This window comes from Nelumbo lutea, chromosome 1 (assembly GCF_056320005.1).
Source record: "Nelumbo lutea isolate HS-2025 chromosome 1, American lotus-T2T, whole genome shotgun sequence".
In the NCBI taxonomy this organism is placed as follows: domain Eukaryota; kingdom Viridiplantae; phylum Streptophyta; class Magnoliopsida; order Proteales; family Nelumbonaceae; genus Nelumbo; species Nelumbo lutea.
This window is the reverse complement of record NC_142684.1, coordinates 64,094,494-64,112,496: the sequence shown is the minus strand read 5'-3', so window position 1 is coordinate 64,112,496 and position 18,003 is coordinate 64,094,494. Positions and strand designations below refer to the sequence as shown.

Below are 18,003 nucleotides of genomic sequence, written 5' to 3'. Positions count from 1 at the left end.
GACCGAACCGGATGGTCAGACCGGAAAAAACTGGGAAACGGTCAAGCGATCGGTTCCATTTCCCCAAAAACTAAATTTTCCCCCGAAACCATTGATTTTGGTCAGTGAACCGCTGAACCGAGCAGTTAACCGTTCGAACGGTTATGACTTTTTATTTTTTTTAATTTATTTTTTGTCAGAACAGTCCGAGCGTTCGGTTCGAACGATCGGACCATTCGACCTAATAACCAGACCCCTGACCGGTTCGATCTCCGGGTCAGTTTTAAAAATCATGCCTAGAAGCTAAGATTCACTTTTAAACAGATTGACCAACTTGCAAAGAGATTTAACTCTTAAAAGTGAAGATAATGAGTTGGAAAATGTGTTAGCCAAGCAAGGAGCTAATAGACCATCCTTATTTTGGGCAGTATTGCAAACTACTTCGCTATGGAAAGTATTGTATCTTAATTTCATATTTAAATCAATAAATGATTTTCTTTGCTGATCAAAAAAAATATATCTTTCATGCAATGGCCAATGGAATAAGGCACAAAAACTTTGTGGCTAGGTTGAAAATCAATGGAGAGTTGATCTCAAGTCAGGATGAAATTCCCAGAATCTTTGTGGACCACTTTAAATCCTTTACAGGAGACCTCTGGAGGATAAATTGAGTTTAGAAGGATTGGAGTGCCTTTACTAGATAAGGAAGCAGCAAATTGGCTACAAAGATATTTTGAGGAAGAGAAAATAAGAAAGGTAGTGTTCTCCATGAATAGGTCTAAAGCACCAAGCCCAGATGGATTCAAAATGGCTTTCTATCAGGATTGTTGGGAAGTGTTGAAAGATTACTTATTTGAAGTCTTTAAGGAATTCTCAAATACACATATTGTTAGCCCTAGAGTTGATGCAACTTTCTTGGCCTTGATTCCAAAAAAAAAAAAAGTTGATGCTAGCCATCCAAAGGATTTTTGACCCATTAGTATAGTGACTATGATGAGTGTCTACAAGATAATTACTAAGGTCCTATCATTGAGGATCAAAGCAATTCTCCCCTCTCTCATCAATCAGAATCAAGGATCTTCTGCTCAAGGAAGACAAATAGTTGATCAAATCCTGATAGCCAATGAATGTGTAGAGGAAATGAAGAGATCTAGGAAGGAATGCTTTGTATGCAAATTAGACTTAGAAAAGGCCTATGACATGGTGGATTGGGGATTTTTCAAAGATGTTTTGCAACAATGGGGGTTTAGGGAGAGATGGTGCAATTGGATGCTTGGTTGTGTACGGTCTTGTCATTTTTCTATCCTTGTTAATGGAATGGTGAAAGACTTCTTCCCAACTTGCAGAGGGTTAAAGCAAGGTGAATCCCTCTCCCTCTTCCTTTTTACTCTAGTAGTGGATGTCTTTAGTAGACTCTTCTCTAAGGCAGACAGGAAATATGATTTTAGGGGTTGGAAAGTGGGCAGAGACAATGTTCCAATTACTCATCTCCAATTTGCAAACGATATCATAACATTTTGTGAAGGGGGAGACATTAGGAGAGTCATGAGATTAAAAGATTTAATCAAGAAGTTTGAAATAGTGCCAAATCTGAAAATCAATTTAGACAAGGTTGCATAGCACAGTGATTTAAAAGGCACGCCCCTAGGCACACAGGCGAGGTGCATTTTAGGGTAGGCATCTCGCCCAGGTCCAAGGCGCAGCACTTTCAAAAGGTGCACGCCTGGTGCGCCTAGGCATGCACCTTGGCCCATGCGTGTGAACCTTTTGAACATTGTACGTTTTTTTACTTTTTTTCAACCTAGCAATTGGGCTTTTGAGAACCCCCTATTTGCTAATATTGTCCATTCATTCATCTTAATAAAACATCTTCTTAAAAGGCAATTAAAATTATAAAATCTTTATTTTTTGTGTGAGAATTAAGAATTTAAGACCCAAACATGGACTTGTTTGGGCTTGCCTTGAGGGGCATGGCACAAAGGTGACTCGTAGAATCAAGAATGTAATATGTTTTGCATCACATCGGCTACTTGAAGCAATGCAATTGAGGAAAAAAAGAGATTGTGGGTTTTACATGCTTCAAAATGTTTTATATGTTTGATTTTATTTTTAAATTATATTTTGCATTTTTTGGAATTTTCTAACATTTTTTTTTAGCAATTTTTTGTATTTTTGTGCCTTGCTTCAAAAAGGGGCACGCCTCGCCTTACGCCTCTCTCCTCAAGCGCAAATTGGCCCTTGTGCCTTGCACTTCTAAAACACTGAAATAACATGGATTAACATGGAGGAGAATGTCCTAAATAGGGTAGTGGAATGCTTAGAATGTCATATCACCCCTTGGCCTTTGACCTACCTAGGGCATCCTCTAGGTGCAAACCCCAAGGAAAGCAGTTTTTGGAACCTAGCTATAGAAAGGTGTAAAAAGATATTTTTTTATCAATAACAGGAAGCATTTCATTAATAAAAGAGAATAAAATACAAAGGAGAGGAGATAAAATATCTTAGTTCCCCTAGGGATCAAAATAAGCAATCGAGAGAAAAACCAATTACAAATGAGCACAGAAAATAGAATCCCTATGCACCCTTTGCCTAACTAAACCATCAGCGAAGGAGTTGGCACTTCTCTTTACCCAAATACATTTTACATCAATGCCCTCAATCAACCACTTAAACCTCCTCTTGTCATTGGTGTAGTTCTAGAGCCCAATCTTGCCTTCCTTTAACCAGCCTACTACTATCTTAGAATCACCTTCTATGACTTAATATTCAGGTCCCTTGCTCTTTTTACCCCTTCCAAGACCGCTGATGAAGGGGAATTTGGCCCGACCTCATGACAGGGAGACATGTGGACATGACTCGGCATAAGCGACAACTCGACATGGTCAGATCGGCACGTGGATATGACTTGGCACAAGTGACAGCTCAGCACAATCAGTTCGCTACAAAGTGACCTCGGGTACCCTGATACCCCGAACTAAGGATACCCCGAGCTGAGGATATCCCGAACTAAGATCGTCTCAGTATTAGATCGCGACCAGGTTAACGGAACCAAGTTCACTATAGATCAAACGCGGACAGATGAGCCACCTCGGGACGAGTATACCTCGACACAAGATCACACCAGGACCACCTCGGTCCAAGGGCACTTCGGCACTCGTATCAGAACAGACCTAAAGAGCACGAGCTCGGGAAGCTCGCCACCAGTCAGCTCGCCATCAGGCAACCCAGTACCTTACAGGGCTATATTAGCTCACCACCGTGTTCCGCGTCTTACGAGATCGTACCTCACAACGGCTATATTAGCTCACCCACTCCCTGATTCAGACGGGAGAGGGCAATCTTACCGGTTGGTGACATTTTTGCCCACCTAACACGCAAGCGGATCCCATCACAGCGAGGATTTAGGAACCACTCCACCAACCCACAGGGACTCCAGTATATAAAGACTTCACCCCCCAGAGGCGAAGGTATGTTCTTTTATTGTTGTGTGTGTAATCTTTGCTCTCTAGCTCTCTAACTCAATGTTATCATCTTCAAGCTCTCTACTACCACTGTGTTCTAACTTTGCCATCGAAGTGTCCCCGCCAGGTAAACCACCACGGGATCTCTGCCTCCTCTCTTGCAGACTACCCAGTTCACGTCGTTGCTGGCAGCCAGATCATCTCCAGCAGGGAGCAACCGGATTACACCACATCAATTGGCGTCGTCTGTGGGAAGTTACTAAAAGCCTTTTATCTCCATTTTGAAAACCACAAGCTCAAAATCAAACCCATGGCTTCTTCTAGCAATGCCGGACAACACAGCAAAGCAAACGTCTCCGGGGGGCAACCTCAGTTCCCAACTGTCTACATAGGCCAATTCACCATACCGCTCCCTGCGGGTGGGATTCCAAAACCCACTATACCTCAACCAACCGAGCCTGTGAACGTCCCACTTCCCCCTATAGTGGGTGCGACCTCCGTTGAACCCTCTATAGTTCCCCCTGGAGTCAGACATAACCAACTAAGTGACCTGGTATACTGTGTGTGGGCTATTCAAGCCCAGATGCAACAGTTCCAACAGTACCAACAGCAAGTTCTGCACCACATGTACCAGCAGCAGTTCCCACCGATGCAGCAGAACCAGCAACCAACCCAACCTTAGTGTCCAATCACCCCGAGCAAGCCTCGCTGCCAAAACAGCCATACTTGCCAGGGAGAGACCTCCCAGGTCTCATCTCGTGGAAGGAGGGAAAGACAAGTTCCTCCCATCTCCCAGCAAGTAAGCAAATCGAGAGATACTTGACCCACCAGAACCAGTCCACCTCGGCCTTCGCGACCTGAAGGCACTCTTGCAGGAAACCGGCTCGAGGTCCTAGCTGAGGACTCCAGGAAAGACATTTCAACAACACTTGCCTACTAATCCCGGACTTAGACCCCATCGTAAGACTCACGGCAGCAAAAAAGGGGATCACCCACAGAGAATTCAAGTGGCATGTGGTGGCAGACAAACCCAAAGACATCACAGAATTCCTTAAGCTCGTCGATCAGTTCATCGGGACTGAGGAAGAGATGAACCAAAGAACTGAAGCCCCAGCAGAGAAAAGAAAGAGGGAAGACCGCAGCTCGAACAGTGGTGGCAAGAGAAAGAAAAGCAAGTCCCCCACCAGGGGAGGGAACAGGCTAGATTTTCACCCCTGAGCTCCCCCGATTGAGAGAACGAGTTTCAAACCCATCAACGCGAAGCGAGGGGAAATTCTCATGGCGATCAAGGACGCTTCTTTTGTGAAGTGGCCACCCCGGTTGAGAGAGGACCCAGCCCTTAGAAATAAAAATGTATTTTGTCACTTTCATACCAAAGATTGTAAGAAACTCCGCGACGAGATCAAAGAGCTTATCCTACCTGAAAAATTTTGTACAAAAAAGTAATAAAAACCAGGCAGATCGATAGAGGGAGCAAAGGAGAGATGCTCCCGAGCCCAGTAGCTAGTGTAGCGAACAACCGCAGAGACAGGCGCCCGAGGAGAAACCGATCCACGAGATGATCAACACGATCACCGATGGATCCATAGTAGCGGGCTGCACCTCAGCCGCAGGAAAGTCTTCAATTCGCGAACTAGAGTGTGAAGAGCAGAATCCGCCAAAGCGTCCCAGGCCCAAAGAACCGATATTCTTCACGGAAGACGACGTGCAAGGGGTCCAGTACCCCCAGGATGATGCACTAGTGATAAAGATGAGGATCAACGACTTCGAGGTAAAGAGTATCCTGGTTGACTCCGGCAACTCAGCATACATCCTATTCAAAGACACATTCGACAAGCTCCAACTCCAAGAAGGCGACCTCAAGCCAACAAGCACTCCACTGGTAGGTTTTAGCGGAGAAGAAGTCAGGCCCTTAGGGTGAACCTCGGTACGTGTGGAGATCGACACCTGCACTAGCATCGCGAGGTTCAAGCACACCTTCTTGATGGTCGCGACTCCCTCCCCGTACAACGCCATTATAGATCGGCCTATCACCCACGTGCCTCGCGCAATGGTGTCCACCTACCACATGGCTATGGAGTTCCCTACGGACTTCGGAGTTGGGACAGTGCGAGGCGACCAGCTCGAGTCCCGCAAGTGCTATGTTGCCGCTCTCAAAGGGAAAGCCAAGTTGGCAGACGACCTCGAGTTAGAGCGACCTATGGAGTACTTTGAGGAATGAGCCACGCCAACCGAAGGGACGATCAACATCCCGACCTCAGCGAAAGATCCAGTTAGGACCCTCCAGATCGGAGCAGCGATCGAGGAGCCTCTCCACTCTCGACTGGTAAGTTTTTTACTTAAGAATTTAGATGTGTTTGCCTGGTCCGCGGCAGAGATGCCCGGCATAGATGCTAAGGTAATGACTCACAAGTTGAACACTGATCCTTTAGTCAGGGCAGTTAAACAGAAAAAATGCAACCTCGCCCCGGAGTGCTGGAGGATAGTCGATGAAGAGGTCGGAAAACTCCTCGCAGTCGATTTCATCAGGGAGGTCCACTACCCGAGCTAGGTGGCTAACCCCGTTCTGGTAAAAAAGGCCAACAGTAAATGGCGCATGTGCGTCGATTACACCGATCTGAATCGAGCTTGCCCGAAGGATTGTTTCCCACTCCCTAAGATCGACCGTCTAGTGGACGCGACCTCAAGGCACGAGTTGTTGAGTTTTCTGGGCGCATACTCAGGCTATAACCAGATCAAGATGGACCTCGCTGACGAGGAAAAAACAACACTCATAACCGAGCTAGGACTGTATTGTTACAAGGTCATGCCCTTCGGGCTAAAAAACGCCAGGGCAACCTTCCAAAGACTTGTCAACAAACTTTTTGACCCGTTGATCGGCAATAAGGTTGAATGCTATGTAAACGACATGGTTGTCAAAACCCAGTTTTCGAACTGTTTAATAAGTGACTTACAATGTGTTTTCAAAATTTTACGCAAGTATAGTATGAAGTTGAACCCTAGCAAGTGTGTCTTTGGTATCACCTCGGGTAAATTCCTAGGTTACATAGTTAACCGGCGTGGCATCAAAGCAAACCCCGAAAAGATCAAGGCTATCCTAGATATGAAGCCACCTCGCAAATTGAAAGAGGTTCAAAGGCTGAATGGCCGCATGGCTACCTTAAGTTGCTTCATGTCCAAGCCAGCAGATCGTTGCCTGCCCTTTTTCAAGGCAATCAAGAAAAGTAAAGACTTTGAGTGGACTGAAGAGTGCCAACTCGCCTTCGACGAGCTGAAGAAATACCTAGTTAGTATACCGGTTTTGACCCGACCCGAGGAGGGTGATGTTTTAATGTTGAAACTCTCCATGAGCAATGAGGTGGTCAACTCGATACTAAAAAAAGAAGTAGATCAGGTCCAACGACCTATCTACTATGTGAGTAAAGCTTTGCAGGACGTAGAAACCAGGTACCCAGAGATCGAGAAGTTGGCGTACGCACTGGTCGCAGCAGCTTGGAAGCTTCAACCGTATTTCCAAGCCCACACTATCATAGTTCTCACAAACAAACCTCTAAGGCAAGTCTTACTCAAGCCCGAGGTATCTGGCAGACTGACGAAGTGGGCCATCGAACTCAGCGAATACGACCTCCAGTACGAGCCTCGGATGGCAATTAAGGCCCAAGCCTTAGCCGACTTTGTAGCAGAATGTACCTTCAGCACTGCAGCCCCCGAACTGACTGAGCTCGAACACAAAGAGGAGGCTTCAACCAGTGCGGCACCGGCCCCGATTTGCACAAGGCCAACTTGGGACGAGGAGCCCTGGATCGTCCATGTAAACAGCTCATCCAATCAACAAGGAAGCGGAGTCGGCACTGTTCTGCACGGGCCAAGCGGGGTGAAACTGGAGCACGCACTTCGGTTCGAGTTCGCAGCATCCAATAACGAAGCAGAGTATGAAGCATTGCTAGCCAGGCTCACACTAGCGAAAGAGGTACTAGCAAAACACATCATCATCTGTAGTGATTCCCAGTTCGTGGTCAACCAGGGGGACAGAAGAGGTTGCTCCTGTTGCACAAACAGAGCCGAGCTGAATTGACCCACTCGCGAGCTACCTGCTTCACGGAACCCGACTTGCAGATCGCAACACGGCCAAAAGGGTAGAGCGACAAGCAGCCAAGTACGTCATGATAGACGGATGGCTGTACTGAAGATCCTACACGCTCCCCACTTGCGTTGTTTGCGACCTTCAAAGGCTGAGCTCGTTCTCCACGACACTCATGAAGGCTTGTGCGGCGAACACTTGGGGGGCAGGGCTCTCGCCCAGAAAGCGCTACTGCAAGGATACTATTGGCCCACGATGAAGGCATACGCACTCGAGCTCGTCAAGAAAATGCGACAAATGCCAGAGGTACGCCAACATCCATCACCAACCTAAAGTACCTCACCAGCCCATGGCCCTTCACACAGTGGGGAATCGACATTCTTGGACCATTCCCACCAGCGACAAGACAGAGGAAATTCTCAGTAGTAGCAGTGGATTACTTTACAAAGTGGGTAGAAGCGGAACCCCTAGCAACAATCACAGCTCGAACTGTACTGAACTTCTTTTGGAAGAGAATAGTATGCCGCTTCGGATTGCCTCGAGTGCTCATTTCTGACAACGGTAAGCAGTTTGAAGATATCGAGTTCCAGAACTGGTGTGCTAAAATGGGGATACAGTAGAACTTCACTTCGGTAGCACACCCCCAGGCGAACGGGCAGACAGAAGTCACGAACAGAACCATACTCCGTAGACTGAAAGCTCGCTTAGCCCGAGCTAAGGGGCTATGGGTAGACGAGTTGCCCAGCGTACTATGGGCTTACCGAACTACCATCAAGACCGCCATAGGTGAAACCCCCTTCAACCTCACCTATGGCACGGAAGCAGTAATCCCAGCCGAGATCGAGGTACCTACATTACGCCTGGAAGCCTATGACGAAGAAGGAAACGGTGACGAGCTCCGCACCAAACTCGACCTGGTAGAAGAGGTATGAGACCTCGAATATATCCGGACCGCAGCCTACCAGCAAAGAGTAGCTCGGTATTATAACGCCCAGGTCGGGAAGTGACACTTCCGTGTCGAGGACCTGGTCCTTTGGAAAGTTATGGTACTTGACACCTGGTCAGCCCTGCACCTCACAGGCAACTCGACACCTGGTCAGCCCAACACCTCACAGGAAGCTCAACACCTGGTCAGCCCAGCACCTCACATGTAGCTCGGCACCTCACAAGCAGAGAACTCGGCACTACATAAGACCCAGTTGCCTCTTCGGCATGGGCAAAGTTCAGGAGTGGACTACAAGTCACTCCCAAAGCCTAAGGGCCACCACAAGACCCAATTGCCTCTTCGGCACGGCCAAAAGTTCAGGAGTGGACTACAAGTCGCTCCTAGAGCCTAAGGGCCAAAAGTGCCGAACTGGCAAGGACCTAGGCACCACATAAGACCCAGTTGCCTCTTCAGCATGGGCAAAAATTTAGGAATGGACTACAAGTCACTCCCAAAGCCTAAAGGCCACCACAAAACCCAGTTGCCTCTTCGGCATGGGCGAAGTTCAGGAGTGGACTACAAGTCGCTCTCGGAGCCTAAGGGCCAAAAATGTCGAACTGGCAAGGACCTAGGCACCACACGACCCAATTGCCTCTTCGGCACGGGCAAAGTTCAGGAGTGGACTACAAATCGCTCCCAAAGCCTAAGGGCCAAAAATGCCAAACTGACAGGGACCTAGGCACCACATGAGACCTGGTTACCTCACTGGCATAAGCAAGTTGCTTCGAATACCTAAGGCATAGACAGCTCGGGCATAAGCCCTACGATATCTAGCCCATTGCAGCACATAAAAGCAAATCGGACCCATAAGGGACAATTGGCATCAGAACAAATAGCATGTGCGCAGACAGGACGGGTATATGACCCGCGATGTCACTCACCTCGGCGTACGTTACGTGATGTTATCCTTACTAAGCCTTCGAAGACAGTTCGGGGTAACAGACACTTAGAAAATTTTCTATTACGATATCTTACTTATTGCCCAGCTCGATAGCTCGACAATTCGGGTAATCTGCACATTTGCTACCTAGATCGAAAGCTATCTAAGAACATCTTTTGACACAAAGGATTACTCAAATTGGTATTTCATTCACAAAAGTGGCAGGTACATAGATCTTGTTCTAACTCGAGCTCGGCGGCTTCGGGGCGTACATTCGATACAAGAAAAGTAAAAGATGGTTCATGAGGAACGGTCTCCATATGATCCTCCGCGACCTCCTGGTTCGAAGGACACTCCTCGACCTCGTCGTCACTCTCTTCCTCTGACGAGTTGGGCTCTGTGTTTGCTGCCTCGGCTTCCTCGGGAATGAGTTTTGATGTGGAGGCTTTGAGATCGAGGTCAGGGAACTTCTTTTTCATCACGTACTTACACAATTTGAAGCCAGAATGGTAGGAGCTCGAACCATACTCAACTTGGAGGTCGTGGAACTCCGAAGACTGCTTAGAGTGCTCCACGGCCTGGCTTCGTGCCTCTTCCACAGTGGCCTCGAAGATCTGAGTTCACTCTTGAACCATCGCCTAGAGATCTTCAACCTCTCGTCGAAGCCTCCCCGATCAACACAAAGATTTGCTCCTGTTGTCTCCTCTTCTCCTCGGTCAAAACAGAGTTTTGCTCCTGTTGCCTCCTCTTCTCCTCGGTCAATGCAGAGATCTTCTCCTGCTACTTCTCCTTTTCCTCGGTCAGAGACAAAATTAGCTCCTTCTGACCTTGAGCCACCTTCTTGGCCCGGAGCACCTCGCCCCGAGCTTTATCAAGCTCGCGATGCAGTTTATGCACCTCCTCCTTGGCTTTCTCAAACTTCTGCAAACGGATTTGCGACTGGCACATCAGCGCGTGAATGGAGTTCACCCGGCAAAGAAAGAACCGAGGTAAGAACCTTTTTCGAAAAGATCACAGAAGCAAAAGTATAAGGTAAAAGACGGCCTCCTCCGAGCTCCTCGGAAGCGAAAGTATAAGGTAAAAGACGGCGATCACAGAAGCGAGGTAAGAACCAAGGCAACCCAACCCCCAAGTCGATGCGTAGACATCTCGGCCCACTCCGAGACCTCGGAAAAGACGACCTCCTCGCTCTTGCGAATACTAAAATTGTAAGTCAAGATGCTCCTCATCGGAGGCTCGCCTCGGGACCTAGAAGTGCTCGCCAACTCGGGAAACCGAGCAACTTCCGGCTCAGGTGCTGGGGTGATCTCTGGTTCCTCCTACCGAACACTCCCCTCTTCTTCTTTCAAATTCACCACGGAAGGGAGAGGGCGAACTTCCTCCTGGAGGAGCTCGACGGAGATCGGCTCCGCGACATGGACCTCGGGCAGGGCAGGGGTTGAAGGGCTGACCTCCCAGCAAGGCTTCTTCCCTTTCCTCTTCTTCCCCTTCTGCACACTGTTGAGAAGGTTCCTGGCATCGACCTTCAGCATGATGGCTGCAAAAAATAGAAGGCTAGCCACAAACTAATCAGAGCATTAATAAGTAAAAAGCCAAAGTGACATACCAAGACTCAAGCCGGCCTGCACGAGCTTATCTTTGGCAAGGTAGTCACTACAGAGGAAACCGAGCTCCGCCAAAGACTAGAGCGTCTCCCTTGTCTTCAGGTCCAGCCTAACATCGGAGTCCTGAATGGCAGCTCTCCAATGAGTAGGGAACAGCCACCCCTCAGGATTACGAACCACGAAGTAGTTTCGTTTCCAGGCCAAGATCCTATTGGGCAATTCGTGCAAAAGTTTATAGCCCGGGCGGGGAGACAGGTAGTAAGTCCGCCTATGCTCGGGGAGAACACAAGAAGAGTTCTTCTTGATAGACAAGATAGAAGAAAAAATGACGAGGTCAAGAGGGAGTCGGTACTCATAAAAAAGGGAAATGGTTCCTACTACGTTTCGGACAGAGTTCGGGTGTAGATGATCTATGGTAATGTTGAAAAACTTCAGGACCTCTATAATCAGGGGGTGCAAAGGTAAACAGAGACCAGCCACGAGCTGTTCTTCAAAGATTACGATCTCGTTGTGATCGTGTTCCCAAGGAAAGTTGCCTACGAGGAGACTATAGGAGAGCTCACCCAGAAGGTTGTACCGATGAACTAAGGCCCGAAGCCTGTCCACAGTCATAATAGAAGGGGCAAAGTGATCCGGCACCCGAGCTTGGAAAGAAGTGGATGCCAGGTTGCCCGAAGCCTCCCGCGCATCCCAGGGTGACTACGCCTCGGGAAGGTACCGGACTGCCCCTGGGTTCGAAACAGCCTCATCTCGGCTATCTACCTAGGCCGAGGTACCCTCATCGGCCTCATCTAAGAGGCTATCAAAGCTAAAGGAAGACATTGACAACCGAACTAAAAGGAAAAGCTAAACTGAACTAAAAATAAGCTAAGGAAGACTCACCAAAGAAAGGCGATCAAACTGGAAGGAAGTGGTGAACTAGAAAACCCGAGCTAAAGAAGCTAAGCGCGACCTCAGATCGAAGTCTAGTAAGCTTGTAGCGAAGAAAATGAGCCTCGGGTCCCCATATTTATAGCCACTGTACCGGAGAAACGACGGTCAAGATCAAAGCAATCCAACGACTCTTAAGAAAACCGGCTACACGACTCTAGAGGTCGAAAACAGTTAGCACATTTTTTGGCGTCAACAGGGTTTATAGATCGCTTGATGTCCATGTGTGAACCGCACGCAACCTATTTGATAGAGCAGCTAGGACTTCGAGCCAAATCCACTTGTCACATCATGGACTCCTCAAACTAGGTCCCCCTAGCTCGAGGAGTGGGGGGCAATTGTTGAAGGGGAATTTGGCCCGACCTCGTGACAGGGAGACACATGGACATGACTCGGCATAAGCGACAACTCAACATGGTCAGATCAGCACGTGGATATGACTTGGCACAAGTGACAGCTCAGCACAATCAGTTCGCTACAAAGTGGCCTCGGGTACCCTAATACCCCGAACTAAGGATACCCCGAGCTAAGAGTATCCCGAACTAAGATCGTCTCAGTATTAGATCGCGACCAGGTTAACGGAACCAAGTTCACTACAGATCAAACCCGGACAGATGAGCCACCTCGGGACGAGTATACCTCGACACAAGATCACACCAGGACCACCTCGGTCCAAGGGCACTTCGGCACTCGTATCAGAACAGACCTAAAGAGCACGAGCTCGGGAAGCTCGCCACTAGTCAGCTCGCCATCAGGCAACCCAGTACCTTACAGGCAACTCGCCTCCCGTTCAAAACGACCTCTACATGACAACCCCGAGGATCTCGCCACCGTGTTCCACGTCCTACGGGATCGTACCTCACAACGGCTATATTAGCTCACCCACTCCCCGGTTCAGACAGGAGAGGGCAATCTTACCGGTTGGTGACATTTTTGCCCACCTAACACGCAAGCGGATCCCATCACAGCGAGGATTTAGGAACCACTCCACCAATCCACAGGGACTCCAGTATATAAAGACTTCACCCCCCAGAGGCGAAGGTATGTTCTTTTATTGTTGTGTGTGTAATCTTTGCTCTCTAGCTCTCTAACTCACTATTATCATCTTCAAGCTCTCTACTACCATTGTGTTCTAACTTAGCCATCGGAGTGTCCCCGCCGGGTAAACCACCCCGGGATCTCTGCCTCCTCTCTTACAGACCACCCAGTTCACGTCGTTGCTGGCAGCTAGATCATCTCCAGCAGAGAGCAACCGGATTGCGCCAAATCAACCGCCATTACCTCAGCCCTAAGGGAATCTCCCACTCCAATTGGACTAGAAAACATGGTTATTATATTCCCTTGTTCATTCCTTGGAAATCCCCCAATGCCAAAAGGCCTTGGGTTTCCCAAACAGCTACCATCGAAATTCAATTTGATGAAGCCATGAGGGGGAATATTCCATGATGGACTTGAAGTCATCTTAGATGGGACTAACTTCGCAATTTCCTTACAATTTCTTAGCTGAACAGCTCCAATGGTTTCAGCCAATGTATTGCCCTCATGTGGATCACTTCCATGACAAAAGAGATTGGCTGCTTGGAAGAGATGTTACATCTTTTTGGGAGGTAGGATTACTCTGATAAGATCAACTTTGGCTAACCTACCCATCTATTTCCTCTTTGCTTTTAGGATTCCACCAAGAGAAGAAAACAAATTAGAAAAAATTATGAGCGATTTCCTTTGGCAGCTGGGAGAGACTAGAAAGGACCACTTAATAAACTAGGAGATTGTGTGTAAAAGAAAGGAAGAGGGCGGTTTAGGTCTAGGGAATGTAAGAAAGAAGAATACAGCTCTTTTAGGGAAATGATTATGGAGATGGCCACTTGAGAGGGAAATTTTGTAGGTTGAGGTAGTGGCAAGCACACATGGTAGATTGGAGAACAGCTAGGATGTTGGTGTATCACATAGAGCTACCTTAGCAGCACCTTGGAAGGCAATTCATAGCCTCTTCCAGTTTCTCAAGTATATTAGGTATGATGTTTGCTCAGGGAATTTAATTTGATTGTGGGAAGACACTTGGTTTGGTGATAGGACTTTAAAGGAATTGTTCCCTTCTTTGTATTCTATTTCTTTGCATAAAAATAAGACCATTTCGAATTTTCTTGTTCTTCCTTCTTTGCCTTTTAGTCTTAATTGGGATCTTGGGTTTCGAAGGGGATTGAAGGATGAGAAAAAACTTGTCTATCAGAGCTTCTCCTTCTTGATAGTGTCTACTTAGAGCTTTCTATTCCAAATAGAAGAGTTTGGTTCCCAAGCCCTAAAGATTCCTTTTCTTGTACCTCCTTTTTTACCTCCTTTTATAAAGCTCTTTGCCAGTCCCCTTCCTCTGTCCTTTCCTTTGAAAGAAGTTTGGTTTCAATTGATTCCCCCTAAAATTAAGGCCTTTTGTTGGGAAGTGGCTCTTGAGAAAACTAACACTCTGGATTACTTGCAAAAGAAGAGGCCTTTTCTGTGCATTTCCCCAAATTGGTGCACTCTATGCAAATCTGATGATAGATCTTGTTACAACTTACTAATTTCCTATTCATTTGCTACAGATATCTGGGATTGGTTTTTCTCTTTGTTTGGGTGCAGGTGGAATATGCCAACGGAGACAAAATTGTTGTTTGCTCCATCTACTTTTGCTTTACCGAAGAAGAGGAGAAGAGTAATGTGGAGGTACACTAGAGCAGCAATGATGTGAACCTTATGGGAAGAGAAATGCCAAAATCTTCCAAGATAAAGAAAGGAGCAAACAACAAATTATGGAGTGTAATAACCAAGGTTATACATTGGCTACAAACTTTGGAATTATTCAAAATTTTCACACTTGATGATATTTGGAAGAATTGGCCTTTAGTGGCATCTAGCTCAGTGCAAAAGGTTAAAGCAAGGATGGCTTGGACACCTCCCATTGAAGGATTCCTGAAACTAAACTTCGATGGGAGTAGTCAAGGCAACCCAGGCCCAACTGGAAAAGGAGGAGCCATCAAAGACAAGGAAATTTAAGAGCCCTCTTTTCAGGACCGGTGGGGAATGGAGGCACCTTAAAGGCAGAACTGTACACAGCCATACAAGGCGCGCAGATTGCAAGAGAGTTAGGATCGGAGAATTTGGTGATAGAAGGGGACTCCAAAGTGGTGGTGGGTTGGTTAAAAGACCCAGATTCAGTGATTTGGTGTTACAGAAATGAAATGAAGAAATCAAAATGGATAACTCAGCAGATGAATGTAATTATACAATGGTGGGAAGGGAGGAAAATGATTTTGCTGATTCTTTAGCTAAGCAAGGAGTAACTAGGGATCAATTGTACTGGGCCCACTTGTAACTTTATGTTGCCATATTAATGAGTGAGGCTGCACCTCACACCTCCCACTGGGATGCTTGTAACAGACTCTTTATCCTTTTCTTCTAATGAAATCTAATGAATTTTTATCTATCATTATATATATATATATATATATATATATATACACATATTTTAGGCTGAAAACTCCTTGTGCACAAGCTGCAATGAGTATTTCAGTCTGCAACCTTAAGAGCTCAAAATTCTTACTCATTTAAAAGTAGAAGGCTGTTTATGTAAAGATGTCTCACCCCCAAGTATTCAGGTCCAACAGGAAGTTCTGTACAGATTTGCTCACTAGAACTTTCAACCAACAAAGCTGTCTTTGCCAAAGATAAAGCCTACAATAACAATGTATGAAACATCACCAGGAGAAAATTGAAAACATAGCTAGAATAGTTTATCATATCAAAAGAGTCAACACATAACAGCTGTAAAACTTTATTTTAAACCTATTTTAAAATAAAACTCTCTTTTGCTGATCAAAAAAAAAAAGAGTCAACGCATTACAATTATCAAGACACAAAAAAAAAAATACATAAACTGGATAACCGAGTCTAGTGGTTACTATCATAAAGACAAAATGCTACACTGTAAGGACCAAGGCAAAACTAAGCATTTAAAGTAGTTAAGCCCAGCTTTCCACATTTGATCTTTCACTCGTAGTCTCTATGTCTATAAGAATAAGTTTCACAGAGAGGCAATATCCCTGACTTCCCATTAACTGCTTTAGTACAGAGTTGCCAAATCAAATGAAATAGTTATACTGACCAAGTATTGGAATATTTCATTCCTTGCAACGAAGTCAGTCTCGCAGTTAAGTTCAATAACAGCAGCCCTTTTCTCATTTTGTGCTAGTGCAAGTAAACCCTCTGTAGCAGTTCGGGATGACTTTTTTGACGCTAGAACTACACCTCTTCTTCTCAAGTCCTTCTGTGCAGCGTCTGCATAAAGTATCTAGTACCATATAAGGACCAAAATCTTTAATACAACGTGTGCATTATTCCACCAAGAATGAAGTACAAAAAACGTAGATTTTACCAAGGTCCCAATTGCAAGCAACAAGAGCAGACTTGACGTCCTTTATGGGAGCACTTGTTCTTTCCCTCAGCTGCTTGATAAGATTCATCTGGTCCAGAGCAGGAACCTCAACACTGAAGTTTCTCAAAAACAGCTTCTGTGCAGAAACACATTTAGAACCACCATAGTTGTAGGAGAATAAGCTTCTGACTTCACTAACTTCAGAAATGTGAGACCCTCTGCATGTCCAAGAAGAATAACAATGCCCGGAACATCTAGAAATACCAAACCGGCTGAAGAGAAATTCAATTGGACGTTTTGCACCTCGGGAGAAAGCCATCCCAATATATAATAAATAGTAACTTAAAAGTCTGCAAAACATGAAATTATCTTAATTAGACTAGTAAAATATTGAAGATAACAAGCTAAGGAATAGAATACTAAATGCGAAATAAATGAACATCCATTTCTCTACCCAGAAAGAAAGAAAAAAGAAGTATGACTTTATAAATTTAAATTGCTAACATATGGAAAAGATGAAACACATATCAAGGATACTTCCATTACTTGTTGGATTATGCAAGGTATCTCTTTCTCTTTTTTCCCCTTTTTTTTCTCTCCCAAAAAGATGGTAAATATGAGAAAGAAGAAGAAAATGGAAAGATAAGCAGAAAGGGATCCTCTAAATAAAACATTAATGAACGCATATGGTGCAAAATTAGTTCATCTAAGCAGATTTTCTTATACTATGAGGCTATGACGGGGAGAGAGAGAGAGAGAGAGAAAGAGAAGCAAAATCACTGATACAGAAAAATGTTTGGGGATTAAGGAATGCTGCCCGGTAGGAAGTCAAGAAAAACACAATAACGCTTCCCATATCTCTATATATGAAGAATCACATTATCATTCAACAAAATATGAATACAAAACAATCTAAGAAGTTGACTACCTATGAACAAACAATCTAAAAAGCCAAACCGAGCTCAGCAGTGTTTCAAGTGAAGTAAATGGAGCCCTAGAGAAGCATAAGCATATGTTAATAAACGAAAGTGGAGAACAAGATCAATAACCCACACCAAAAAGAAAAACGATCAATAACTCACCTTTCTTTTCTTCGTTCGCTATACGACCGCGTGCCAGCAAGTGACCTCCCCCAATCAAAGACAACCTATTACTTCAAACCCTCGAGGGAGCACCGAGGCAATAGATACCGTCTCCTATTCCTGACGTTGTTCTCTATTTTCTCCTGCTCAACGAGCAAAAACTCTGCACGCACTCTGAAACCATAGTAATCCAACCGCACATTACGAACATCTCCGATCACATACAGGTAGATATTACGAATGTACGACTAGATAATACGTGCGCAGTTTTTCTCCCAAAGTTTATTTTAAATTTAAAAATACCACATGTATCCCAGTCCCAACCATCTCGTGATTTGTAATTAAAATGATGACAGTGAACAATATATTTTCGAAAATTTTTACAATTTTTATATTTTTATTCAATAAAATTATTATTTTTATCACACTTATTTTTGTTTAATATGATTAATATACGTTATAAGAGAGGTATCTCCATGATTCCTATAATTTTTTATTATTTTTATATTTTGGTGTGTTTTTATCTTTTTTAATTTTCTGTTATTTAATTATAACATCAAGGATATATACATTGACCCAAAATTTTGAATTGT

General features: G+C 45.3%; 1 protein-coding gene across 3 annotated transcripts in view; it reads right to left on the bottom strand.

Moving 5' to 3' along the window:
* Positions 1-17,602, bottom strand: part of LOC148874935 (translation elongation factor Ts (EF-Ts)) — a 50,778-nt gene extending 33,176 nt beyond the window's left edge. For 2 of the 3 annotated variants that reach the window (XR_016104871.1, XM_088964092.1), the window contains exons 1-5: positions 17,411-17,542; positions 17,257-17,322; positions 16,329-16,678; positions 16,059-16,231; positions 15,539-15,628 (exon numbers count right to left, since the gene is read on the bottom strand). Coding sequence is in view for 2 of the 3 variants with exons in the window: in XM_088964092.1 (XP_088820218.1) it covers positions 15,539-15,628; positions 16,059-16,231; positions 16,329-16,647 (582 nt within the window). In the remaining variant the exon portion in view is untranslated. Of the gene's footprint in view, positions 1-15,538; positions 15,629-16,058; positions 16,232-16,328; positions 16,679-17,256; positions 17,323-17,410 lie in introns of all 3 variants that reach the window. The other variant, XM_088964093.1, reaches the window with a different exon arrangement.
* Positions 17,603-18,003: the final 401 nt, after the last annotated feature.